The sequence below is a fragment of the Narcine bancroftii genome, chromosome 5, assembly GCF_036971445.1.
Source record: "Narcine bancroftii isolate sNarBan1 chromosome 5, sNarBan1.hap1, whole genome shotgun sequence".
NCBI lineage: Eukaryota > Metazoa > Chordata > Chondrichthyes > Torpediniformes > Narcinidae > Narcine > Narcine bancroftii.
In genome coordinates, this window is record NC_091473.1 from 189,007,677 (window position 1) to 189,033,745 (window position 26,069).

The 26,069-nt window shown below is 43.8% G+C and overlaps 1 protein-coding gene and 1 pseudogene across 1 annotated transcript; one reads left to right on the forward strand and one right to left on the reverse strand.

Moving 5' to 3' along the window:
* Nucleotides 1-943: 943 nt before the first annotated feature.
* On the reverse strand, nt 944-5,784 carry LOC138765418 (probable G-protein coupled receptor 139; annotated as a pseudogene).
* Nucleotides 5,785-15,441: 9,657 nt separating this feature from the next.
* Nucleotides 15,442-23,786, forward strand: LOC138765419 (probable G-protein coupled receptor 139). Its single transcript, XM_069942460.1, has 4 exons — nt 15,442-15,530; nt 16,536-16,696; nt 19,680-20,545; nt 23,562-23,786. The coding sequence occupies exons 1-4, from the start codon at nt 15,442-15,444 to the stop codon at nt 23,784-23,786; spliced, it is 1,341 nt and encodes a 446-aa protein (XP_069798561.1).
* Nucleotides 23,787-26,069: the final 2,283 nt, after the last annotated feature.

The window sequence follows — 26,069 nt, forward strand, 5'->3', positions numbered from 1 at the left end:
AAACGAAAGCCAGCGGCAAAACAGTTGAACCTACTCAATATGTTTATGCGATTAAACACGCTAAATTCAATAAAAATTAATTTAATGTTTTTTCCAGCTTCCTACGTGATACAGCAAATCTGAAATGATCTTTGGGTTCAGCCTGAATTTGCCTATCATAATCCCCAATCTCTTTTCCGGAAGCAACCCTTTAGAAAAAAAAATGTTGCCCAGTGTTATAATTAAATCAACCCACAATTGAGGAGTATATTTCACTCAGCATTTGGTATTAAATTAAATCCAGGCATTGATGTGGTTCCGACTTTGGACGGGAGCTATGGTTGTGATTCGGTGGTCACCACGAAGCTCAATGAGTACCAATCTCCGTGGTGGAGAGACAGAATGATTCAAGGTTCAAGATTCAATTTATTGTCATGTAATAAAGACAAGAGCAATATTACCCGAAATTTGTTTTTGTCTGCAGACGGATGCGCCATCGGTAGAAATTGCCTGAGGACTCCTCCTACTCATCCAGAGTCCGTGGATTCACCTCCAGCACTGCCACGGCCGAGTCCAGACCAAATCACTGGCTCCCAGATCCAAACCTTAGGAACCCTTCAGCTCCCTCGCCACCCTCTCACATAACCCGGTACCTCTTCAGCCAGTCTCGGGACTGCCTCCAGCCCTCCGCAGCCCATGGCGAGTCCCTTGACCGCAGTCTCTCCGCCACCGACTTGGGTCCCTTGCCTCGGAATCGCCCTCGGAGCCCCTCATTGTTCGACCGCTGTGGTCATCGTTCCGCGGGCGTCCCTCTGCTTCTCCCTCTCAAATAGTTCGGGGGTGGTGGCGGTGGTGAGGGGGGGAGGGTGATGTCTCCCATTTCCGGTGCCCTGCCACGACCCTCTGCAACCCTGCTGCCAATCATCGGCGCCGTGAGCTTGGGCGCAGACCCCAAATGTTAGCACTAAGATAGCCTGAGGTGCGTTCCTAACGTGAGGATAAACTGAAACAGTGCAGTGACTTGATATTTTAGCGCGATCTTCACCTGCTCCCTGAACCTGGCCTGGGTCACTACGTAAACAAATGTGTTAGTGCAGCAATTAACGTTCTGCAGTAAAGATCCCACCTGTAAAAATATAAATTCCGAGTCAGTCCACTCGAGCCCGTTGATCTGATAATAGACAAAAAAATATAATGCTCGTCAACCACAGAAGGATGAAGGTGGCGGAGAGGGCGAAGAGCAAGACCACCGACCTCCTCCTGCTCTCCAGCTCCGGATCCCTGCGCTTCTCCGCGGGGCTCGGGCCCCTCAGCCTCTTGCGCACTCGGCCGGCCGCCAAAACGTGTCTGGCCGTCAGGGCGTTGAGCAACAGGATGGCAGAAAACGGCAGCAACGGTGTTAAGACGGTGTCAAACCAGTCAAAGCGCACCCACGCCGGCTGGGCGAAATAACTCGGCATCCATCGACAGAACCAGGGGACGCGGTCAATGATCTCTCTGGGTTCGTAGTCAAAGTAAAAAGGGATGTTTTTCAGGCAGAAGAAAACGCCGGTCGTTGCAATAACTGCCGCTGCGGTTTGACCGGTGCAATATTTGGCCTTCAGCTTCTGGGAGCAGATGGTGATGAAGCGATCGAAAGTGAAGGTCGCGGTGAACCAGACGGAGCAGTCAGTGGCTACGCGAGGGAGGTTACGGACAACAATACACACGGGCGTGATGTCCAGGAAACTGACCGGGAAATAATAATAATAAATTTGCAGCAAAATGACCTCGGTGACGATAACCAGGAGATCTGCCGCTGCCATGGCCAGCAGTTACCGTGTGGTGCAGGTGGAGAGGCCGCACTTTCCACGGGACAAGATCACAATGGCCACCACATTCACTGGAGAGAGAGAGAGAGAGAGAGAGAGAGAGAGAGAGAGAGAGACAGGGATAGAGAGTGAGATTTGCATTCTTCGGTCAGCTGTGGCAATAAACTTTTAGAAAACATTAATGACGGCCTGCCAGCCAACCGTTTCAAGGTTCCTTTTATTGCTGGGTAATCTAATACGCACAATATACTTTAACTTTTGCCGGCCGCAAAGACAGACCAAGAGCGCCCGGCGCCTCCTGTAACGAAGATTTCGCTTCCTGAACAATTTTGGGTGTATTGTATGGAATTTGGGGCTGCTGGTCACGTAAAGCATCTTACAATTTTCCTATCACGTACCTTTTAAACAACATATAACTTACTGCTGTAATTTGCTGTCATATTTAAAGCCTACTAGTATATTGCCCACAAATCAAGCTGTTTTGGTCAGATCAAACATGCCTGGGATTGTCTCAGGTTTGGGCATACTTAGTATGGATAGATGCAGACGGGCTATAAAAGCAGTTCACATATACAGATGCGGTGGATTACCAAGTAACCATATAACAATTTACAATACAGAAACAGACCTTCTCGGCCCTTCTAGTCTGCATCGATTTACGTGATACTACACTAGTTCCACCTTCCCACTTCATTGCCCATAATCCTCCAACCCTCTCACATCCATGTATTCATCTAACCTCCTCTTAAATTACAGAATTTCCCCTGCCCCAACTACCTCTTCCGGAAGATCAATCCACTCAGCCACCCTTCTCTGAGTGAAGAAACATCCTCTTATATTACACCTAATTTTTTGCCCCCTAACCCTTAACTTATGAATGATCCCTCGTTCCAATCTTCCCTACCCTCAGGGGAAAGAGCCTATTCACATCTACTCTCTCTATTCCCTTCATAATTTTAAACACCTCCATCAAATCTCCTCTCAACCTTTTATGCTTCAACAAATAAAATCCCCACCTAGTCAATCTTTCTCTGATTTCAAGATGCTGCAATCCAGACAACTCTTTCGTAAACCTTATTTGCACCCCCTCTACCTTATTGATATCCTTGCTATAATTTGGAGACCAGAACTGCACTTTATATTGATATAAATTGAACGCAAGTTGACGCACATATTCTTCAGGCACAGTGAGCGTGCTTAACAATAGCATTTATGAACTTCAGGAAGATTCCATTCAGCAGAAATATCTCAAAAAATGTCGCAACAGCTACAATATATTCTTTTACATTTGTGGCAAGTTTACGCTGAAGGGTGAAAGACACAGCACAACTACACTTATTAAGAAAGCCTATGAGCAGTGTGAAATCTCTAGAGAAAAAAGACAGACAATCCCATACTAATACATATGATTACAACGTGAGAAGAAATTAATTAATATATAGGTGAAAAAAGTAAGGATATCAATAAAAGCACCATTGTGAAAAAAATGTTGTTACCTATGAACATTGGCAATAAAATATTAAATATGTGGTATGATAAAGGTACAAGATATATTAAAGACTGCAATGCGGAAGGGTCTCTTACGTCCTTTGAACAACTAAAGCACAAATACGGAGGTGGGGGAGGGGCAATGGACCTTTTTTTTCAGCTTAGATCGTTCTTAAGATAAAGATGGAGACCAACATTGACCCCACCTGGAATTAATGAAACGGACGAACTGTCTATTTGGGGAATATATCCAAATTTACAACAAAAGTACTACGCTCTCCAGAGCGAAAGTGCAAAACCAGGGTTGGAGAGGTCAAGGGAAAGATGGGAGCTGGACTTGGGGGTGGTGATTTCAGAGAGAAGCTGGTCTGATCGGTGTAAAGACAGCATGACATCAATTATAAAGGCAAGATATGGATTTATTCAACGTAACTTTTTTACACCAATTATATCCTATCCCACCGAAATTACACAGATCAAAAGCAGAAATATCAGAGATGTGGCTCTGAGCCAGGAACCTTTTTTACGTGCGACTTGGTCGTGCGTGAAGGTAAGACCATTTTGTCAAGAAACTGCAGAAAAATTAACCAGGATCACAGGAGTGGCCTTTACGGGCGACTCGGTAATTTAGGTAATTTCATGGAAAAAAGCCACACATTGAATAAATCTCGAATCTCATTTATAAAAATAGCACTGGCGGTAACAAAAAAATGTATCGCGATCACTTGGAAGACCGAATCCCCTGTAACAACAGCATGATGAACAGCTGTATATCTATGGGGGTGGGGGGGGGGGGGAAATCACATAGAACTTAAAGAATAAACATGATACTTTTGAAAAGATCTGGCAGCTATACCTGGACCATATGGGGAGCCAAATACAGTAATAAAAAAGGACTATTTATATATATATATATATATATATATATATTATAACCATATAACAATTACAGTACGGAAACAGGCCATATCGGCCCTTCTAGTCCGCATCAATTTAAGTGAACTCCTCTAGTACCACTACCTGCTCCCTGCTCATAACCTTCCAACCCCCTCACATCCATGCACTCCTTTTAAATGGCAAAATTGACCCTGCCTCAACCACCTCTTCCGGAAGGTCATTCCACTCAGCCACCACTCTCTGAGTGAAGAAGCTTCCTTTTATGTTACTTCTAAAGTTTTTCCCCCTAACCCTTAACTTATGACCCGTTGTTCCAATCTCTCCTACCCTCAAGGGGAAGTCCCCATTCACATCTATTCCCCTCATAATTTCATATACCTCTATCAAATTCCCCCTCAACCTTCTACGCTCCAATGAATAAAGATATTTTAAAAGAGATGTAAGCTCTGACTGTGTGAGGATCTGTATGTGTGGAAAGGAAGAGGGAGGGAGGGGCTGTTTTGCTGCTGTTCGTAAGAAAACGTTATTGAAGATTTTAATTTGTATATTTTTGAAAAAAACTAAAACAATTTTTTAAAAGCCAATGAGCTCTCATTCGGTTGTAAAATTAGTGATAAGACAACTCCTGGACCCCTCACATTCGTTGTGTAATATGTGGAGTCAACCTGAGCGTTTCGCATTATGCGATTAAACTGGCTAAATTTAATAAAAGTCATTTTAATCTTTCTCCAACTTCCTACGCGATACAGGAAATCTGAAATTACCTCTGAAGTTGTCCATCGTAATCCCCAATTTTCTTTCAGGAAGCAAATCTTTTGAAAAAAAAAATCGTCGTCCCGTGTATTGCTCCCACTGCTTTCCCTTCCCATCCTCGTCTCCAGAAATCCCGTCTATTTCTTCCCGATTGTTCCTACAATTAGATAATAAGTGAATTAAGGGACATAGATAAAAGTTAGGTCGGTGGAGATGAGCTTATCATCAGATCACGTTGAATGGCGGACCAGGCTCAACGGGCCAATTGGCCGACTCCTGCTCCTGTTTCGTATGTTATAAAAGTCCTCTGGTTCCTCCCGCAATGGAATTCCACGTAGATAAGGGGAAACAGGGCGGGGACTGTCACTCTCGTCAGTAAATTGTAATCAATGGCATTTGACATTGGACCTCTCTCTCGGTCAATCCTCGTTAATAGCTGATGGCCTGAAATATGATCCGAATGCTTTGTCAACCCCCGGTACATTATGAAGGATGGGAAGAAATCGAAGTCCCTAGAGGAAACCAGGCAGACTCGGAGAGAACGTAAAAACTCCTTACAGAGAGCGCCAGGTTCGACTCCGAACCCCGATCGCTGGCGTTGTAACCGCGCACCCCACCCCCCCCCCCCCCCACCCCCCACCCCCCACCAAGTTAGTTAAATGGGAAGTTTATTTTAGATAGAAAGGTCGTCTCCGTGACGGCCAACGACCAGACGAATCGTGACACCACAAAAGAAGCAAATCCTGGTCACTCCTGGGCCACGCACCATTCATCGTGACGTTCACTTACCTGGAACCCCGATCAATGCAATGAACAGATACAATATTTTCTCCACGGTGCGATACGTTTGCAGCATTTTCTAAGCGAGCAACTGTTCGGTTGAATCAATAACTCGCTGATTTAATTCTTGCAGAATTTTATACTCCTTGCCAGTTCACAGAGAGCTTTCAGATTTCATCATACATATATATATTTTTTATTTTCAATTAAGATGAACAAACAGGTGACATCAGGGGATTGAAATCCTTGGTGTCATGGGTTATGTTTTGTTCAAAATTTTAATTGCGAAAGTCTGCTTGATCGAATGGATGAACATTTTGAAAACACAATTCTTTCAGAATTGGGATTATTGTTTCAACATTTTCTTTGTCTCAAATAACCCGTCTGATGTCCTCCACTCAGTTTCATTCAACAATGTCATCCCAAATAAGGCACAGGATCAAAAGAGAGCCATTCAGCCCATCGAGGCTGTCCCGCCATTTCATCATGAGCTGATCCATTTTCGCACTCAGTCCCACTGTCCATTAACCTTTGATGCCCTGGCTCATCAAGAATCGGTCAGTCTGGGCCTGAAATACACCCGATGACCTGGCCTCCCCAACCGCCTGTGGCAAAATAATCCACCCATTTACCACCTTCTGGCTGAAGAGATTCTAATGCAGGGGCTCTCGGCCTTTTGAAAGTTTGAAAAGCACTGTTTTAATCATACCCAATTGACTTGTTATGTGCACAGTTTCATAACTCCAAATGAAATGGGCCAATGACAATTTTTCTCAGGCAAATTATTTCAGTAACAAATGGGTCTAGAGCAGTGGTTCTCAACCTTCCATTCCCACTCCCACATCCCACCTTAAGCAAACCCTTACTAATCACAGAGCAACAATGGCCTAGGGATTACTTAAAGGTTGAGAACGACTGTTCTAGTGCATCTATGTTATAAATGGATGCCTTTCAATCTAGATGTTGTGCCCTATTATCCAAGAATCTCCCACCATGGGAAACAATCTTTCGACGTCTACTTTGTACATGCCTTGCAACAGTCAAAATGTTTCAATGAGATTTCCCATCCCCATTCTCCTAAATTCTAACGAATGCAGGCCAAGACCTGTCAAAGAGTCCTCATATAATAAATAACCCTTGATTCCCTGAATCATCCGAATGAACCTCTTTTGAATCATCTCTAACGTCAGCACCAACTTTCTTAAATAAGGAGACCAAAACTACTCACATCACATGAAAGCTTCAAGTCTCAGTATCACAGCATTTTGCATTTTCCTTCTGCTCTGCCGACACAACCTGCACATTTACCTTCAGGTGTCCAGCACGAAAACAACCAAATCCCTTTGCATCTGGGAATTTTCTATTTTTTTCCCCATTTATCCATTTATTTCTTCTACTAATGTGCCCTGATCTTACTCTTTACAACATGGCATTTCATTTGCCACTTCTCTGCCCATTGTCTCCATCTGTCACAGTTGGTCTGTCGCATCCCTGTTTCCTGAACTCTACCTGTTCCTCAATATCTCCTTCGTATTATCTGCAAACGTAGCCACTGTTAAATGTGGATTGTGGAGAAACACGTGGCCTTCCTGCCTGTCTGGAATATTGTGTATTGTTGGTGTTCAATTGTCCTCCCTGACTGAAACTTATTCAGAAGTAACATCACTTGTCATTAAAGGTTGGACTCCGGCCACCTACTAGTTCACACCTTGCCATTGGCTCATTTAAATCACCTCGGGTCACTATTGGCTAGACGTCCAGATCAGCACTGTATATAATACAACCATATATCAATTACAGCACAGAAGGAGGCCAACCTGGCCTTTTTGGTACATGTGAAACATCTTCTCCCACCTATCCCCACTGATCTGCACTCAACCTATAACTTTCTTTCCTATCCATATACCTATCCAACTTCTCCTTAAATGCTAATATCAAGCCTGCGTCTTGAACTCATTCCACACACCTACCACTCTCTGGGTAAAGAAGTCCCCACCCTCATGTTTCCTCTAAAATGCTGCCTAACTCTCAGCTCATCCTTTCCTTTGTATCTCCCCCTTTCTTAAAGGAAAAAAAAGCCTGTCCACGTCCACTCTGTTTATACCCCTAATAATTTTAAATACCTCAATCAAATCCCCTCTCAACATTCTACTCTCCAACGAATAAAGACCTAATTTATGTAACCTTTCCCTTTAACCTCGACCCTGTAACCCCGCCGACATTCTAGTAAATCTTCTCTGTACTCTTTCCAATTTGTTGATATCTTTCATATAACTGGGTGATCAAAACTGTCCACCATACTCCAAGTTTGGCCTCACCAATGCCTGGTATGATTTTAACATAACATTCCAGCTCCTGTACTCAATATTCTGATTTATAAAGGCCAACATATCATAAGCTTTCTTCACTGCCCTATCCACACGTGACTTCCCCCTCAGGGAACTATGTCCCATTATTTCTAGATCCCTCTGTCCTACTACCCTCTTCAATGCCCGACCGTTCACCATGTTTGTCCTATTTTGATTAGCCCTATCAAAATGTAACACCTCACAATTATCTTCCATCTTTCACCCCACTCTTCTAAACAGCCTAAATCCCTCTGCAAGCTTTGAAACCCTTCTTCTCTATCCACAGCTCCTCCTATCTTAGTATCATCGCATAATTACTAATACAATTTACCACCCCATCATACGATAAATAGTTATGCACCCATTATTGAACCATGAGGTACACCAATCTGACATAAAGTATCTACCACTACTCTCTGGCATCCGTTGAATCCATTTTACTACGTAATAATATCGGTACATAACACATTTCTTTCTCCCTGCCTCGTGATCCAAGCCCCGGACATCACTGCTCACCAGGTCGCTACTGTGGACGTCGGTATTTCCTATGCTGAAGCTCAGCCTTACTACTGCGATAAAAAGGCTCCATTATTGTCACCTAATACTACATTTAATTCTTTAACTTTTGTCTATCTTAAGGAAGCAGAAAGCGGCCACTTTGTCAAGTGTCCCTCACAGAAATGAGGTCCCAGCAGAGAGGCAAACTCTCAATCCCTGGTTGACAAGACCGCTGCTCTAACCACTGAGCTATCGGAGCCTTGCGGAGCAATACTTGCAGAGATCAATATTTGCAGAAACCCGCAGCTCCCGTTGGCACAGGGAAGCGGGAGTGTGTGTGAAAATCCCTGTCTGTAAAGTGTGTGACTGTGTAGTGTATGGGCGGCCACTGGTATCGGAGTCCAACCTGGTCTCCGATGTGAATCTCTATATCACTGTTTAAGTAATATAGTAATCAGTACTGTTTGATGTTCTCCCGTGTTTGTCTCCTGTGTGATAATGTTACTTATGTTTGTAATACTTGCGTCCAGACTCTTCTCTCTGTGAACCCACCCAACTGATACTCTTCCAAACACGATGACCACAAATCCATTCCTTACATCATCCAAATCATTAATATGCCACATATTAAGAAGCGGCCCTAAAACTGACCCATTGTATAAGTACAACTGGACGAAACGGCGTTCTTAGGTCCTCAGTGTAAAAACAAGCAAACACATAGATGGACATACAGCGGACATATTAACAAGCGATTTATATGCAGTATATACACACACACACACACACACACACACACACACACACTCACACACACACACACACACACACACACACACACACACACAAACACACACACACACACGCGCGCGCGCGCGCACGCACGCACGCACAGAGTAAAAGGAGGGATTGTATGAGCAATTCATCAGTCAATCAATCAGTCCCACTGACGGAGGGAAGAAGCAGTTCCACAGCTGAGTCGTACCGGCTCTGATACTACAGCCCTTTCCCGACTGGAGTAGCTGAAAGATGCTGTGTGCGGGGTAGCAGGGCTCCGTGATGATTTTTCAGTCAACAATCCCAGTAGATCACGTCGATGGGGGTGCAACCATGTTATTACCGTGGGCTCCTGTCATGTTATGCACCCTCATGTGCGTCGCCTTTTCGTCCTTTTCGTTTGACTACCGTCCTCGTTCTTCCCAATATCTTTGTTTGGACGCGACAATGTGGCCGTGAAGATAGGGCCAGTGATCGGGACTAGGGCTTGAATCCCCCGCTATCTGCAAGGAGTAACGTTCTCTGCGGGGACTCCGGTTTCCATCCACCATTCAAAAACACGTTCGGGGTGGAGGGAGGGGTTGTAGGTCAATTGGGTGGCAGGGACTCGTGGCCCAAAAGGGCCTGTTACCGTGCTGTCTGTCCAAATATTTTTAAAATATACATACTCACATCCCCAACGTTACTCGTTGCAGTGAGGTTGTGCGAACTCCATGGACGGCAATGAATCGTTTCTCTGCACTGTAATTCCTTTTCTACGGATACCCTTGAGGCTGCGGGGCATCTCCGAATTAATTTTCTGGGTTAAACATTTGCGGTGGGCGGAGGATTTACATGTTGGCGTGGATCCCATTAAGATACCAATAAAATGTTCAAGTAAAGAGCGATTTTTAAACGTGGGGGCGGGGACGACTTTTCTGATGCACGCGCTCTTTCTTAGATTTCCGAGCAACGTGAGTCGTTGTTGATGCCGGCTTGTTGGAGACCGCTGCGTTGCAAAATAAGGTGTTATTCCTTTACTTTGCGGGCGGATTCAACTTGGTCATGAACGGATATATCAACATGGCAATTGCGTGTGGAATTAAATATAATAGTCCCAATGGAATCAGAACTGTATGACCAAATGGGAAAACTGACCTTAATAGTATTCTTGCATCTGATTGCCTTGCCTTTCTTAACAAATGTGGCCTGAATGGGGATTTTGTTGGAGCAGTCAAAGCCGTTAATTGCAATGTTATTTACATACTGGGGCACTGGGTCTCGCTGATGGGGGCGAAGAAGAGAACATGGAACATTTTCCACGGTGTATGCCCTGCGTCCCACAATGTTGTGCCGATAGAAATCTACTCAACAAACTAAGCCTTCCATACCTTTCACCCATGACGCACTATTTCCCGTTATCCATATGCCAGAATAAGAGTATTTTAAATGCCCCTATTGCACCAGCCTCCATCACCACCCTAAAGTGCCAGTTGATGAAGTAGACGAAGTCGATGTGGTCAAACAATATTAGCAGAAACTCATAGTACAATAATGAAAGACAATAGGTACATACACAGTTATACCCAAGGGGAATGTCCTTAACTGTAGAGATAATGCACAGCCAATGTTAGTACAGCAAGGCTCGCCAGAGGGGAGACAGGCAGCTTGACAGACATTCACCACACATCTCAGGCGATACATTCTAAGCACCCACTTCTCTCTATGCTAAGAAAATGCCCCTGACGTTTCCCTAAACTTTGCTCCCCCCCTCACCTTGTCCAGATGGCCTCTGGTGTTTAGCTACTTTTGCCTGGGGGTGGGGGGGGGGGGAGGAGGTTGCATACTGTCCACACAATTAATAATATCGTGGACTTTGATTAAGTCACCTCTCGTCCTTCTCCCCACCCACAAGAAAAGACCCAACTCTGCTAACCCTGCCTCGTAAGATCTGCTCTCTAATCCAGGAATCATTCTCGTAACTCTTTTCTGCACTCTCTCCATATCCTTCCTACAATGAGGCGACCAGGTCTGAACACAATATTCCAAGGGTGATCAAACCAGAGATTTATAGAGGTGCAACATTACTTAATGACTCGAGCTCAATCCCCCGACTAACGGAGGCCAGCATACCATAGGCCATCTTTTTTTAATTTTTATTTCTCACACCTCGAACCATATCAACCAAAATATGTACAAACGTTTCCCATTAAATGTACACAGTGACATTTTCCCCCTTTTCTCACCCCTTCTCTCCATTCCCTCCCTCCCCCCTTCCCACCCCCTCCAAAACCAATAAATATTAAACATATACAATACAATAAAACCATAAAACAACGTCTTCACACAAGGGAAAAACAAACAAGAAAAATGTGTCATCTACTTTTACACACTAGATCTAATCGTCTTTGTCTTCTTATCATTTTAGGAGATGGAAGTCCGAGGCAAGCTCTTTCTGTTATGTTCCATTTTTTTGCCACTGCTAAGGCTATCATAATGAATCTTTTTTGTGCTTTATCCAATTTGAGACCTAATTATTTACTTCTGATGTTACTTAAAAGAAAGATCTCTGGATTTTTGGTATTTTGTTTTCTGTGATTTTATTTAATACCTGGCTTAGTTCTTCCCAAAACGTAATCACTTTTGTACATGCCCGTCTTGGGTAAACTTGTTCGTTTTAGATTGGTCACAGTGTTTGAACACCGAAAGAAAATAGACACACACACCGAGAGCAGTTCAGATTATACAAATGTTTATTACAAATTCAAAAGCTGATTTCACACTACAATATGCAAGCCCTTCCCAACTATACTTATCAACGCTTGGACTGGTCCCAACTGCCGAAGCAAGGCAACGACTGCACACTTGTAGTAGGTTGTCAGGGCGTCGGTAGCAGCTTCTCCACCTCCCCTGACCGGGACGTTGGCTGGACTCCAGAAGTTCTTCTTGCTGAGAGATGTTGCCACCTCTCGGAGAGTCTCAAACTTCAGCAGCGGGACCATGACTTATATTACCCAAAAACTGCTTACCCAAGCACCTATTCCCAGCACAGCAAGAAAGATAAGCGAGCAAGCTAGCATGCTAGGCTATTAACGAATAACATAATTTTCAGCTTATCACTTTGAATACAATGGTTTATTCTGCATCAAGGCTAGGCCTCTGACAGTCTGTGACCAAAACAAGCAGGAAGATTAAATGTTCTCGGTACACAGATGTCCTTTCTTCAGATAACAGCATCTCTGGCCCCTTGGTGGAATTTTGCTTATGTCTGCTGATTCTAAAAACAATTAGGTTCTCAGCCTTGCAGAACCCAAAGGTACAAGTTTTTAAAAAAGGTTCTCAGCTCTGCAGAACCAAGAGCTGCAAATTAAGAAAAACCAGGTTAAAAAATAGGTTAGAATCTTCCATTACAATGCCCAAATTGCATGTATTGTTGTTCCCATTTCATTTATACAACGAAAACACCTATCCAGTATTGCTGGATCCCATTATTTAAATTTTTGAGGAGTGATATATAACCTGTGTAACCAATTATACTGTATCATACATAACCATGTGTTTATTGTATTCTTCATAGTTTCAGAACATAATTTTTCCCATGTTCCATTCTTTATCTTTATATTTAAGTCCTTTTCCCACTTTTGTTTGGGTTTATAGCTTATTTTATTATTTTCTTTACCTTCTTAACTACCCAATCAACCTGCGCGGCGACCCTGAGTGAGCTAGGATTTGACCCCAAAGACCCTCTGTTATTCCACACTATTAGGAATCCTGCCATTCTTCCTTCAGGCTTGACCTTCCAAAATGCATCATTTCGCACTTAACCAGATTGAAGTCCATCAACCACTTTCATGCCCTACTCCTATCGACTGTATATCCTGCTATTACAACCTTAGATAGATACTACAATGCAGCACAGTGTGATAGAATGTTTGTAGATGTTTTTGGGAGATAAATTAGCAAAATTAGAGTAGGTTACAAACATACACACACTTTAAAATAGATCTTATTTGAAATACTGAAGAATTCATATTCAGTGGCTTTACATAAACTATGGATAATGCTGTGCACATTACACAGGTAGGTGCTAATTGAAATGATGTCATGAAATGAATAGACTTGGTCTGGAGTCAGGTCGGCTGTGTTGGATATTTTTATGAGACTTCTGATCTTTCTGCAAAGTGCTCACTCAAAGGTCACTCCTGGTTGTTTTGTTTACCTAAATACAGCTTGACCAAGAAGACTAAGTCCTATTGTTTGCTGGAGAAGGTCAGGGGTTTAGCAAATGAGAGAGTCACATGGGCTTTCTGGCAGTTGGAGTGAGAGGGAGAGACAGACAGACAGCTGAAACAAGCAGGAGAAGCTGGTTGAAACTGAAACAAACTCCAGAGCGGTGGATGGCTGGAAGTGGTATCTGTCTGATGTTTCTCTTGGAATAAGTGGAACAGAAAGGAACTATATTTTAGCCTGAAAGAAAGAGGATATCATCTGGAGAACCCTGATGGGGCAAGTTTCATCAGCGAGACACTGAGGTGACTAATGGTAGTACCTCAGTTGTGGAAATTCTGGAACAACAAATCTCTCTCTGCAAACCCTACGAGAACCTCCCTAAGCGGTAAACATTTACCTTTCGAGCACCAAAGCCTGGTGGACTTTATACATGTTAAATTCTGTGCACGGTATAAGAATTTCCTGCAACCAAAGAACTTGGAAGAATGAGATTAAACTGTGAACCAAAGAATTTTTCTTAAATTTACACACGCAATTACATACACATGCGCTTAGAATTAGGAGGATGTTAAGTTGGATAGTTAAGTTAATAGAGATAAGTTAAAGTTTGATTTTGTTTTCATGTTTAAAGATAATTAAAAACAACTTTTGTTTAAGTGACTACTTGTCTTGGTGTATGTCTTTTGCTGCTGGTTTTGGGGTCCTTTGGGCTCGTAACAACAGTAAAGACCCTTCAGCCCATGATGGTGTGCTGACATATATATAAACTTGATAAAATCTAAACCTTCCCTACCTCATAACCCTTTATTTTCCTTTCATCCACGTGCCTGTTATTTCAGCCTCCAACATCACCCCCAGCAATGCATTCCAGGAGCACACAAATATGTGTTTAAAAAAATACCCCTGATGTCTCTCCAAAATTTTTATCCTTTCACTTAGTGCAGATGCCCTCTGGTGTTTGCTGCTCCTGCCCTAAGAGAACGGTGTTGGCTGTCTACCTTCTCTGTGATTCTCATAATGTTGTGGACCTCTATTAAGTCACTTCTCATCCTTCTTCGCTTCAAAGTGAAAATCCCTAGCTCTGCCAAACTTGCCTCATATCACAGATTTTCCAGTCCAGACCACATCCTGGCGAATCTTCTCTGAACTCTCTCCTCACCTTCCACCTCCTTCCTGCAATGAGGTGACCTGAGAGGAATGCAACATTCTAAGTATGGTCCCATTAGAGATTTGTAGAGCTGCAACATGACTTCATGAATCCTGAACTCGATCCCTGATTAATGAGCCCATCATTTCACGGGCCTTCCTTTCTTATTTCATTTCTATCCAGAACCCTACACAAGTGGTCCATAAACATCCTCCACATTTTACTGTCCCCCGTTTCTGACTAACCACATTGGAATTAGTCCTTCCCTCAATTAAACACATTATCATTTTGCCTAAAGCAGGGAGCTGTGGTCACTTGCACCAGAATTCTTCCCCACTGAGAGATCTGTCACCTGACCAATTCATAACGCTGTACGAGATCCAGTATGGTCTCTCCTTTCATCGACTTGTCCACATACTGCATTAGGAATCCTTCTTGGACAAACGTGATGAATTCTGCCCCATCTATCTTGCAGTAAGGAGGTGCCAGTCCATTTTCTGTATTCAAACCTGCTTCAGTCTCAGCCCAGTCGTCGAATAGCAGGCACAGTGCCTCCACAGATGATGCCAGGTCCCTTGAGTTCATCAAGCCCCTTCTATTGTTACATTTACTACTCTCTCTCTCTCTCTCTCTCTCTCTCTCTCTCTCTCTCTCTCTCTCTCTCTCTCTTTCCTCTCAATTGGATTCATTTACTATATATTCCGCACATTGCTCTTTAAGCAGCAAACGTATGAATTCTATATTAATTTTGGGCAATATGATCAGCTTTATACAGTATGTTAGTATGAGGGGAGTATTTAATATCATGACTAAATCAATGGGAACAAATATCACACTTACGTTCAAGTCAGACCTGCCGTTTAAAATTCCATGAAAGAATTAATTAGATTGAAAGGTGCCACAGAAAATAAACCACATGAACTATGTTCTAGCTATTATCCATTCATTAATCCATTACTATGTATTATATTTACTATGTATTCATCATTATAATTATTAATTTACTATGTAACAATTTATACACACTGTGCTACAAAGTAACAATTTACACACACTGTGTTACAAAAGTAATAATCCATTATGTATTGAATACACAAGGCCACAGTAAATGAATAGAAGATAACAGTGACAGGATATTAAGAATGTCAAAGGTACCAGGTGGCAGGATATGATTGAACTCCGCGAATCCAAAAATGATAGCTGGAAAGTAATTGTGGCAAGTCAATAAAGGAAATACTGTTGAAAGATTTGTTTTTTGCAGAAATGTAATTAAGTCAGGAATGCAAAGTTTAAAATAAAGAGATTGTGCCAACTATTATCCTGTGTTCGGCGGGCAGTCAAGTGACTGGTTCTTTTGATTGCCTCAGCCTTTGTTTGCAAATAATCGTTAAAACTTCTTGAAGTTGCTTAACTCTTTTTAGATCTCATAAACCACGACAATAATAAGTGAGTTAGACTAGTAAAACACGAAAAATCTGTTGTCACCGTGGGGGAAGTAAAAACACAATTCTGGAGAAACTCAGCAGGTCAAGAAGTGTCCTTTATATAGCAAAGGTAAAGATACATAACCAACGTTTCTGAGCCCTTCAAGGTACAGAAAAAAAGCCCGAAACGTCGATAATGTATTTTTAACTTTGTTATATAGATGTTTTGATTGTGTTCTTTTTAAAGAGTATCTCCACTGTTAGATGAATACAAGAAAGTGATCAGATTTTTCTGTCTTTGTAGTTACATAGTGGCATCGCTGAACCACACACTATCTCTCCCAGAAGGGAGCTCATGACTTCATCATTTGTTTCTTCAATTTGTAACGTCTTTACCCTTAATTGTTTTGAAACCTCAACGTCCCAGAGGAGATCAGAATAATACAAATATCTTCCCAGTGAGTTGCCTGAAAGCATTGCTTGGAGAGACCATTAAAGGGAAAGATCACTTCACAATGAATATGCTGGACATCAATTATCGAGTCAGCAAAATATTGTACATGATCATTGCCGTGTTTGGAGTGCCCGGTAAGCGAGTGCAATCCCTCTACTTGTGTAACTCCAGATGTCGTTGAATGTCTTTTTAATTGCAATGGATAATGTGGGACCCAGGGAGTTTCTCTATCTTTAGTCTGTTCTACACTAGACCCAGCATGTGCAGATGTCCTTATTAAACTCTCAATGTACGCTAGATTTGCTTTGCTGTTGATCGTTTCCCAGGCTGCCGCATTGGTGACCACAACGTAAAAATATTATTGCTTAAAACAAACACGAATACAGCGGGGAAAAAAACCCCAATTTTTAATCACTTTACCAAGCTTGAGAACTCAGTTACAGCACGAAACCATGCCCCAAGCAGCGTGGGACAGTGAGTCTAGCTCAGTGGTTCTCAATCTTTTTCTTTCCACGCACATCCAACTTTAATTTTTCCCAATGCTATAAGTGCTCTGTGATTAGTAAGGGATTGCTTAAGGTGGTATGTGAGTAGAAAGGGAAGGTTTAGAATCGCTGCTCTAGACCCAATTGTTACTGAAATACTTTGCCTGAGAAAAATTGTCATTGGCCCATTTCCTTTAGAGTTCTGAAACTGCGCACATGAAGGACGGTTAAAACAGTGAATTTCAAATTTTTCTTTCCACCCACATCCCACCTTAAGGAATCCCTTACTAATCACAGAGCACCGATGACAGAGGGAATACTTAAAGTGGAAAGAAAAAGGTTGAGAACCACTGGTCTAGCTGCTTGACTCAAGAGGTTCTGCCTCATCAAGGGCTTACAAGTCAGGCCCTAAGGTTTCCAGAACATTCCAACCGACTGCTCCATATCAGTGCATATTCCTGAGAATTCTCTTGGGATTCGTTAATCAGGGTCGTGTCCCTTCGTTCATGTGCCTTGCCGTCGGCGATCATGTCTCTCTATTCACCGCCCTCCGAATTGTAGATGTTCCCTCCCCTGTTTCTGACCACGATGCTAATCCATCTGTCCATTTACATTCTCCGTCGGCCTCTGGTTCTTTTTCCTTCCTGCTTTCCAGTTCTAACTAAATGTCCTGATGCATCTCTACCCATGATACGCCCGAAGAATTTTGATGGCTGTTTTCTGATTCTTGTAAGTCGTGTCCGTTTTGTTTTCGTTCTTTATAGAACTCCTTCTGTTATCCTGTCTGTATATGATCTGCGCGGCATCCTTCTGAGAAAACACGTCTCTTTTTTTTCCATCGCATTTCTCATGGTCCATGACTCGCAACCTCGGAAGAACGTAGCAGCTGAGAGTCCCCTGATCAATGGTTAATAGTACTTTACTCCGTTACCAAATAAAGAGGTCTTTATCGGCTCTCGCTGATCACAAAGAAAAAAAAACTTGCATTCTCATTGTTGTATTTCAGAACATTTCCAGGCATCACTCTCCGGCTGTCCTGCATTCGGTTAACCTCATATAGACCTCTGCTTCCAGATTGTTATGAGATTTAAGAATTGCATGAAGAGCGGCGAGTGCTCAGATCTGAGGAAACAATATGACAAGAGATTCTTTCAAAGGAGGAGTACACTTATCGTGTTTTACTGACCAATAAGGAATACGGGGCAGGACCGTTAGCGGAAGGAAGCGGCACTGGTTGACGGAAAGGCTGGCGCGGCGTTCTTACAGCACCAGCGAACGGGTTCGAATCCCGCACGTTTGCACGTTCTTCTCGTGTCCGTGTGTGCTTCCTCAGGTGTGTGCTCTGGTTTCCTCCCACTCTACCAGAGGTCGATTGGGGTGTAATTGAGCATCGCGTTATCGTGGGTCGAAAGGGCCGGTTACAGTGCTGTATGAAAATACCTAGGTTATTTGACCACCCATCGCATCGCATTCCATCATGGTAAAATTGAACACCCATGTGCCATGATCCGGAGTTGCATCAAGGTACCAATGTTACTGGGCGTGTTTGGACCTCTTAAACTATTTTTATTGTAGTTGTCATCCAGTGAAGCAGCCATTCCGATCTCAGACAGCCATTGTCTCAGGAAAGTACCACACTTGTGTCCACATCTCCCCTCTCACCACCATTCAGGGCCTAAATAGTCCTTCCAAGTGAACCAACACTCCACTTGTGAATCTACGGAGGTCATCTACTGCATCCTGCGCTCTAGTTGTGGCCTCCTCTACATCAGAGAGACTGGAAGATCGCTTCTGTGTCTGCAATAATGACTGGGATCGACCATTGCAATTCTGCACCCCACTCCCACGCCAACATGTCTGTCATAGCCTCGGGCACTTCCAAACCCAGTAATTGGAGTAATTTCGCCTAATAGCCTGTTGGCACTCAATAACCAGATGGCATTAACATTGACTTCTTTGGTTTTGGATAGAGCACTCCCTGTTCTCCGTCTCTTCCCCGTCCACCTGTCTCCCACTCGCTACTCCTTTCCTCTCCATTCACAGAGCCATCCTCTTCCACATTTCCTGTTTTCACTCCCTCAACCACCCCTTGCCCGTGGGACCGTGCTCCTTCCCCTCCCTCTCTCTTGTTATCAGCCATGACAGCAAGACTTCCTTATTTGACAAGCAGTAAAATACAATTAACCATTGGATAAGGGACAGGACCCTGTTTAACGAATCCCAGAAGAATGCTAAGATATCAGGACTTATATGGAGTGCTCTCTGTGAAACCTAGGTACGTCTTGTAAGGCATGCAGCAGACTCCCTTGGGGAAAGACTAGCTGCTAGTGGCAGCGCTTCTTGGTTTCACGGAGTTCTCACGCTTTGCAAAGTGTACTATGTTTTTACAGCTGGATCTGGCTTGCTTGCAAGCAACCCCCGGGCAACTTCTATCATTTCGTTAGGGCTCCTGTCTACATTTTTTCTCGCCTCTTGATGAAGGGCTCAAGCCCACAACTGTTATTTATCTCTATCTTTGTTTGACCTGCTGAGTTTCTCCAGCGCTGTGTTTTTACTTCGGCCACTGTGTCTGCAGACTTTCGCGTTTTACCCCGCTTATATCCTTTGTGTACCTTTCTTGCACGCTCTGCAGCTAATTTGTTGACGATGGTGGTCCTGTCCCGGGGGAAGTGCGGCCTCTCCACCTGCGCCACCCGCTACCTGGTGGCCATGTCAACGGCGGATCTGCTGGTCATCGTTACCGAGGTCATTTTGAGACGGATACGGTTTAGGTATTTCCCGAGAAGTTTCCTGGACATCACCCCTGTGCGGTGCGTTAACATTGCACTGGCCAGCGCAGCCGCCGATTGCTCCGTCTGGTTCACGGTCGCGTTCACGTTTGATCGGTTTGTCGCCATTTGTTGCTGGAAATTAAAAACAAAATACTGCACGGGAAAAACTGCGGCTGCGGTTCTGCCGACAATCGGCATTCTGCTCTGCCTGAAAAACGTCCCCTTCTATTTCACACGAACACCTGCCTTGTTCATCGACGGTGTGCCGTGGTTCACAAAAATGAAGCCAAGCTATTTCACTGAGCCGGGCTGGATGGCGTTTGACTGGCTGAACTCGATTTTAACTCCGTTGCTGCCTTTCGCTGGAATTCTGCTGCTCAACGTGCTGACCGTCCGGTCCATTTTAGCGGCCAATCGGGTGCGCAAGGGGCTGAAGGGTCTGAACAAGGATGAGAAGCGCCGCGACCCGAACCTGGAGACCAGGAGGAGGTCAGTGGTTTTGCTTTTCGCCGTCTCCGGGAGCTTCGTCCTCCTCTGGCTGACGACCGTTGTGCAATTCATCCACTATCGGTCCACAGGAACGGGTGGAAGGTGGAGCGAGTCTGTATTCATCCTCGGGAAAGTCGGATTGATCCTGAGAAACGTCAACTGCTGCACAAACACATTTATTTACGCGGCGACTCAATCCAAATTCAGGCAGCAGGTGAAGGAAGCCCTCATGTATCCGGTAACTTTAGTGAATCGGGTCATTCATTCATAGAGTGCCTCCCTGAACGCAGGCCAGCGGAAATGATAGGTGTTGGGTCCTGGTTAAGCATTATTCTCTCTCTCTCTCACTCTCTCCCTCTCTCTCTCTCTCTCTCTCTCTCTCTCTCTCTCTCTCTCTCCCCTCTCTCTCTCTCTCCCCTCTCTCTCTCCTCTCTCTCTCTCCTCTCTCTCTCCTCCCCCTCTCCCGCTCTCTGTCTAGCTCACTCTTTTCCACCCTCTCCCCTCCACCTCTCTCTCCCTCCCTTTCTCTCTCCCCCACTCTCTCCCTCCTTTCCAATCCCCTCCCCACTCTCTCCTCTCTCTATATTTCATCTAACTATCCATCTATCTCTCTCTCCTCTCTCAATCTCTTTCTCTATCTATCTGTCCATCTATCTCTACCCCACTCCATCTCTTTATCTATCTATCTATCTCTATCTTTCCCCCACTCTCTCCATCCCTTTCTCTATCTATCCAACTATCTCTATCTCTCCCCACTCTCTCTTCTATCTTTTTCTCTATCCCCTCTCCATTCTCTAACTCTTTATCTATCTATCTATATCTCCTCTAACTCTCTCTGTTGCTCTCTCTCTCTCTCTCTATTTCTCTTTCTCTCTCCCCCATTCTGTCTCTCCTCTCTCTCTCTCTCTCTCTCTCTCTCCCTCTCTCTCTTCCACCCCCTCGCACACAACGTATGACTCTGTGAGGACAGTTGGCAGACTTCCAATATCTCAGCCCGCTGCACCCGCAATTGCATGGAATGCCTGAAATTATCACTGCTTTCTCCAATCGCTCAATGAAATTTTCCAACAATTTTGTGATTCCTCTTATCGTTCCGTGACAGATTATGTTATATTTTATACTGTATATAGCAATGTTTTAAAGGAGATAGATTGCGACATGTTTTCGTTTAGTGTAGGTCACATACAAACACTTCAAAACAGATCTCATTTAAAATTCCAAAGCTCTGCTCAAGCCAGACAGTCTAGGCTCCGGGTGCCTTTGCAAAACTTTGAAGGATCCCTATAAGGACTTCACAAGTAGGGGTCAATTAGACATGCTGTGGAGTAATGGATTATTGTTTTGGAAAGCAACAGATGAACAGACTGAGAAAACTGGGTCCGGAACTGCAGTCCCTCTGTGTGCAGTTGGCTGTTCTAAGAGGGTCATGTGCTTTTCACTGAGCGAGTGAGAGGGGGAGAGGGGGAGCGAGAGAGAGAGAGAGAGACAGACAGACAGACAGACAGAGAGAGAGAGAGAGAGAGAGAGAGAGAGAGAGAGAGAGATTTCATTTCTACACTTCAGCAGCAGGAGCTGGAACTGGACCATGACAAGCTGGAAAACTTGTGGAAAATCCCCATTTTTAAGACAGGTTGTTATTTCAGTCTGGTCAATACCCTTGTCGTCCATACAGGAGGAGATGGCTGGCTGCATAATGTTTCACTTGAAATAGGGAAACAAAAAGGAACTCTGGGATGACCTGAAAGAAATAGGTTTTATCATCTGGAAACCCCTGATGGGGCAAGTGTCTTCGTCAAGACACTGAAGTGGCTGATAGAAAGGGATCAAATGTGGGTGTCCATCAGGCAACAAATCTCCCTCTGAAAACCGACAAGAACCTTCCTGAGCGGTAACCATTTACCTTCAAGCACCAAAGCCTGGTGAAGATTCATAAATTTTAAATTCTGTGCACAGTATAAGAATTGCCTGAAACCAGTGAACTTGGAGCAGTGAGTTGGACTGTGAATCAAAGAACGTTAAAAAATTTATATACACATCACATATAAGCGCACTTAGAATTAGAATGGGGTTGTTAGGTTAAGTTCATAGTAATAAGTTAAAGTTTGATGCTGTTTTCGTGTTTGAAGATAATTAAAAGCAAATTTTATTTAAGTAACCGTTTGTCTTGGTGAATTTCTATTACTGTTGGGTTTTGGGGTCCTCTGGGTTCGTAACAGTTCACTCACTATTCATTTCTCCGTGCCCTGTCCATGGTCTCCACCCACAGCCCTCCATCTACCTCGTCAACTCGAAGGAAGGCTAGATCTCAACTGGGTTATGAAAGCCTACTGAAGGGTGTCCAGTCAAATGCATTTAGATCAGTTCCTTCAATGCACATTTTCCACAAATTCCCCACTGGTTTGATTTGAATAGCTGTTTTTTCACGACATTAAATGATAAGTGGAGCGTCTTTTCAACAGGTGACCAGAGAAAATGTCAAGTCAAGTCACCTTTATTTATCGTTCATACCTTGCTCGCACAGTAAAGTCGAGTTAGTGTTTCTCCTGGAGCATAGTTACATAAATATAAGTTAGAATAGTTAAACACATTAAAATATTAAGACGTATACAGTAAAAGTCCAGGGTACCCTATCCACATATATTCTGGGAATCCAGGAGCCTGATGGCTTGGTGGGGGGGGGGGGGGGGGGGGGGGAGGTGGAATTGTTGCTCAATCTAGACGTGAGGGCCAGAGTGCTATGGTACCTCCTATCAGATGGCAGAAGGGAGAACAGTTTACATGAGGGGCGTGTGGACTGTAGCTCCGGACCCAGTCTTCTGAGTCTGTTCATCTGTTGCTTTCCAAAACAATAATCGATTACTCCACAGCATGTCTAATTGACCCCTACTTGTGAAGTCCTTATAGGCATCCTTCAAAGTTTTGCAAAGGCACCCGGAACCTGGACTGTCTGGCGTGAGCAGAGCTTTGGAATTTTAAATGAGATCTGTTTTGAAGTGTTTGTATGTGACCTACACTAAAAGAAAACCTGTCACAATCTATCTCCTTTAAAAGATATCTATATACAATATAAAATATAACATAATCTGTCACGGAACGATAAGAGGAATCACAAAATTGTTGGAAACTTTTATTGAGCGATTGGGGAAAGCAGCGATGATTTCAGGCATTCCATGCAATTGCGGGTGCAGCAGGCTGAGATATTGGAAGTCTGCCTTTCGCCTCCATTGAGTTTTTGTAGATGTCCTTCTTGGTAGGACAAGAGCAAAATAGTTCAGTGGGTTCAGTGCCGTGATTGTTACGCTCTCTTCACGGTGTGCAGGTTTCTGAACCCCAGCAAATGCACTGATGGGCTACAGAATGAGCTGATGGCACTTTCACTGACAGAAATCTCAAGGAATGAGAGGCCGGAGGGTGCTACTATGGACGAGATCAAACGAAGAATTCGGCGCAGTTTCTGGTCCGTCAGGGATTGTACATAATTAGCCCAAGTACCGGTATTTTAATGAAGATTCGCAGCTTCGGACATCGCACGGACAAATGCTGGAGAGACCCAGAGGAAGAGGGAGGTCCACACGAGAAATGTAATGGTGAGGTTGTATTAGATATTGGTGAGGCCAAATTTGGAGTATTGTGTGCAGTTCTTTATAAAAACATTATTAAGCAAAATATAGGATACAAATAAAGACTAATGTAAAACAAAAAAACATTTTCCCCCTATATACCTCCCTTCCCCCTCACCTTACCCTCTTCACTCCCTCCCATCCTCCCCCCAATATCTACCCCCAATAAAAGTATATAAAAAAAAGGAGCAGTGTGCCTCAGGGATCGGTGCTGGGTCCCCTGTTTGTCATTTATATTAATGCTTTGGAGGAGGGTGTGGTTAACTGGTTAGGCAAATATGTAGACAATACGAAAATAGGGGAAGTGGTGGATAGTGAGGAAAGTTTTCTTGGATTACAGAAGGAGTTGGTCTGTTTGGAAGCTGAAAGATGGCAGATAGAATTTAATGTAGACAAGTGCGAGGTGCTGCAGATCTGAAAAAAATAACCAAAATAGGACATATGCAGTTAAGGGGAGGGCATTGAGGAATGCAGAGGAACAAAGGGATCTTAGAGTTATGGTACAGAGTTACTTGAAGGTGGATTCCCATGTAGACAGGGTGGTTAAGAAGTCATATGGTATGCTGGCCTTCATAAATCGTAGCATAGAGTATAGGAGCTGGTAAGTGATGCTGTGACTGTTTAAGGCATTGGCAAGACTAGGTTTGGAGTATTGTGTTCAGTTCTTGTCTCCAAATTACAGAAATAATATGGATAAAGTAGAAAGGGTGCAGAGATTTACAAGGATGTTGCCTGCTTTCAACATCTAGAGTATAGAGAAGAATAAGGAGACTGGGACTTTATTCATTGGAATGTGGATGGAGGGGGATTTGATAGAGGTATTTAAAATTATGAAGGGAATAGATAGACTAGACGTGAGTAGACTCTTTCCCTGAGGTCAGAGGAGGTTGGAACAAGAGGGCGTAAGTTAAGGGTAAGGGGAGCAAAACCTTAGGAGAAATGTTAGAGGATGCTTCTTCACTCAGAGAGTGGTGACAGAATGGAATGATCTTCCAGAGGAGATAGTTGCAGCAAGGTCCTTTCTGTCATTTAAGAGAAGGTTGGATGTGTACATGGATGTGAGGGTGTTGGAGGGTTATGGGTGGAGAGTGGGAGGGGGGAACTGGTGGAGTTGTTCAAGTGAACCGGTGTAGACTCAAAAGGCCAATATGGCCTGTTTCCACACAGTAAACTTTTATATGGCATTTATTTAATGCCATGGAGAATGCCAATCCCATCTAAAAAATATATTATATTTCCAAACCCACACATTTCAAGTACGGATTCCACATTTTGATAAAGAAAGAATAATTATTATGCAAATTATGCTATATTTTCCAAAGGAATACAAGATCTCAACTCTGTATGTCATCATTGAATATTCAATTTCATTCTTCCACGTAATCGCTATAGATTGGATAGATACATGGATGGGACTGGCTTGGAGGGTTATGGAATGAGGCCCCGAACGGCCCTTTTTCTGTGCTGTAATGCCCTATGGTTCTATTCAGGCAGTGAAGGGAAATGTGGTTCCAGCGTGAGCAGTTTGAGGACTCCAAACCGCGGTCTGGGTCAGAAAAACACTCTTATTGGGAGTGCGAATGGGTGAGAGCGCTTACTGTAAAATAATCCATCACCTGTCACTGCAACCACGCAGAAGATCGCACAATCGCAAAGCGGTGAGGGGCGGAAAAAGGGCGTGGGAGTTGCCTTCAGTCCTCGTTGACCTCACTCGAGGAGTGACGACTGAACTGTGGTTCAGCTATAGCCACAGCCCGAGGCAGCCCTGTCGCGGGGACAGCCAAGAAACGCCAACAGATCCACCATCCGGCCCATCGAGCCTTCTTCCCATTCCACGACTGATCTAGGGGGTGGACCCATTCCACTCCCTATAACCGCTATTCTTCAAACTTCCACCCGTTCGATGAGGCAGCCGCGTCTGCTTCCTTGTGTAGAGAATTTCACAGTCTCCCTACGCTTTTGGAGAAAGAATTCTTCCTCTTCTCCAAAATAATTTGAATCTTGAGGCAATGGCCACTAGTTCTGGTCTCGCCTGCCAATAGAAATCAATTCCTGTTATCATTGTCTGTTTCCACAACCCCCTCCCCCAATCTTTCCAATGAACATAGTCCCAATACCTCAATCATGAGACAACCCCCTCAC

Coding starts and splice junctions, on each gene's coding strand:
- LOC138765419 (XM_069942460.1), top strand. CDS start 15,442: ATGATCAGCTTTATACAGTATGTTAGTATGAGGGGAGTATTTAATATC. Junction 15,531..16,535: donor AATATCACACTTACGTTCAA/GTCAGACCTGCC, acceptor TCAACGTCCCAG/AGGAGATCAGAATAATACAA. Junction 16,697..19,679: donor TGCCGTGTTTGGAGTGCCCG/GTAAGCGAGTGC, acceptor CACGCTCTGCAG/CTAATTTGTTGACGATGGTG.